Here is a 2,712-nt window from a genome sequence, read left to right as displayed (position 1 = left end):
GCTGCTTAAGCACGCTCTGCTATGGTCCGGGATTTGGTTGGGGTAATTCAGTCTGGATTGTCTTGGCGGAGAGAAAGTAGACAAGGCGTCAGGCGGAGAAGAAATGCATCTTCCCCAATGCTTATTAAACGAAGAATCGAAAAATGACAACGAACTGAATACTACAAAACTAAACAAAACAAATATAAACGAATACAGCTGGTTTGGACTACATATTACGTTGTTTATTGCATAAGCACACAAAGATTACAAACGTAACAACCATAATAGAGGACAAGGTGTGACACCACGAAAGAAACGCAGCAAAAACCAAGACCAAAAATGCTTGACTGCTTATAATATGTGCTCTACAATCAGAGACAATAAAAATGACGCCACAGCTTGCTCTATATTGAGAGAATCTAGGCAGGACATAGACATGAATACAAACAAACAGTGAGCGAGAACGATAGGACCACACATTAAAACGTCAACACCTACCTAGACAAACAAAACACAATGACATTCCCTGTCAACAGCCACTGACCTAACTAATAATAATGAAAACACAGATTAATAAGGCAGGGTTGTGACACCAAAAGACTGCTGAAACAGCTAATCAAATGGTCTACCAGAGTTTTTCATTGGCATCTTCGCTCTTTTACGCTGCAGCTTCTCTCTGTTTATTATTATGCTAGTATTTTACTCGACTACATGTAAATATTTACTCATTACTCGACTAACCGGATGCTTTCCGCTGGTGACTCTTGTACGGTTCAACCCTGTATAATAGCCTTGCTATGTGTTATTTTTACTGTCGCTGCCTCTTACTTATTTGTTACTGTTATTATTTTGCGTATATCTATTTTTTAGCCTTAAACACTTGTTTTTATAAATCTATCATTGTTGTTGCTCTGAAAGTAACACTTTCACTGTAAGGTCCAGCCTGTTCGGCGCTTATGACAAATACCAATTTGGATTTGAATCTAAATTGGAGATTTATTACATCTTAATATCAGTACAAGGTGAAGGCCGGCAGGTGGGACAAGCAACATCTATCCGGTATTACATACATCATGCTTTGAACTTAATTATTTGTTTTTCGCAAACGTTTGTTCATTTTGTGTGCTCACCGTTTGTGTGTGGTGTGTGTGTGTGTGTGTGTGTGTGTTGTTTGTGTGTCTTGTGTGTGTGTGTGTTGTGTGTGTGTGTGTTGTGTGATGTGTTGTGTGTGGTTGTGTGTGGTGTGTGTGTGTGTGGGTGAACTGTGTTGTGTGTGTGTGTCGGATGTGTGTGTATGTGTGTGTGTGCTGTGTTGTGTGTTGTGTGTGTTGTGTGTGGTGTTCAGAGAGATCTGGGAGGGGAGTGGCTGTCAGTAACTCAGGGATAATAGAGAGGCAGAGCTCAGAGTTTGTCAGAAGGCGGACCTGACAGGGTCACACACAGGACCAAGCAGGAGCAGAACCTCAGCATTTTGACCAAATGGATAAAAAGGAAGATGATAAATACTGTTTTCAAGAGAGAAACTCTTCTTGCAGAAAGGCTTTGCTATCGACATCTATCTACATAACGCTGTACATCTTCTTCTCATTGATTTCAGCAGTTACAGTATTTTTGAACGTACTGGTGATCATCTCCATCTTTCACTTCAAGCAGCTCCACACTCCAACCAACCTGCTCATCCTCTCTCTGGCTGTGTCAGATCTCCTGGTGGGACTGATTGTGATACCAGTAGTGASTATAGCAATAATGGAACCATGCTGGGGTTTTGGGGAATATTTCTGTGCGTTTCATTTCTACATCTCTTTTTTATGTACATCTTTATCGCTTGGCAATTTGGTCTTGATATCTATTGACCGCTATGTTGCTGTGTGTGATCCCTTATTGTACAACTCTAAAATAACAACAACAAGAATGATGTATTGTATATCCATTACCTGGTGTTGTTGTATCATATACGATTCTGCTATTATAAAAAACTTTGTAAATGTGCAGGTACCAAGTAGGTGTTTCAAAGAATGTTTTATTGTTGATGGAATAATCTCGATTAATATAATTTACATTGTAATTACAATGGTTGTCCCRTGTTCTATTATTATAACACTTTATGTGAACATCTTTGTGGTGGCCAGATCACAGGCCAGAAAGGTATTTTCWAAAGAGGCTGCYAGTGTGTCTGGTGTTAAAACTGTACAGGCTAATAAGTCTGAGAGAAAAGCAGCAAAAACTCTATCTATTGTTGTTTTCACCTATTTCATTTGTTGGATTCCAACTCTATTTATTTACTTTTTTAATTATTTTTTAATTGACAATTTCTTATCATATTTCATAATTTTTCTGCCACTTTTTAATTCCTTAATTAATCCAATWATTTATGCGTTATTTTATCCATGGTTCAAAGTGACAGCTAAACTTTTATTAACTTTGAAGATAAGACATTCATAGTTCCTATRWWTTTATTCCCTAGGTTGGCAAACATAACTTTGATATAGTTTTGTTCTACAATTGTTATAATTATTTATTTCATCTAACAATACACTGRCATTACTTATCTCAGTGTTGTCATCATAGATACATGTGGTGTTGATACAGAATGATTTGTCTGGATTGGAATGACTTGGAGAAGGCATAAGAATGCATAAGCCTGTTTTATAAAATACATTGTAGTCATTGTGGATTGTGTACTCCAAATATCAAAGTCTGTTGTTGTTCCATGTTACTTAATGATAAATA

The 2,712-nt window shown here is 37.4% G+C and overlaps 1 protein-coding gene across 1 annotated transcript; it reads left to right on the top strand.

Moving 5' to 3' along the window:
• Nucleotides 1-1,461: 1,461 nt before the first annotated feature.
• Nucleotides 1,462-2,424, top strand: LOC139026099 (trace amine-associated receptor 13c-like). Its single transcript, XM_070441385.1, has one exon. The coding sequence runs from the start codon at nucleotides 1,462-1,464 to the stop codon at nucleotides 2,422-2,424; it is 963 nt and encodes a 320-aa protein (XP_070297486.1).
• Nucleotides 2,425-2,712: the final 288 nt, after the last annotated feature.

Source organism: Salvelinus sp. IW2-2015, unplaced genomic scaffold (genome assembly GCF_002910315.2).
Source record: "Salvelinus sp. IW2-2015 unplaced genomic scaffold, ASM291031v2 Un_scaffold3870, whole genome shotgun sequence".
Lineage (NCBI taxonomy): Eukaryota > Metazoa > Chordata > Actinopteri > Salmoniformes > Salmonidae > Salvelinus > Salvelinus sp. IW2-2015.
The sequence above is the reverse complement of the archived record's forward strand: the minus strand, read 5'-3'. Positions and strand labels throughout refer to the sequence as shown.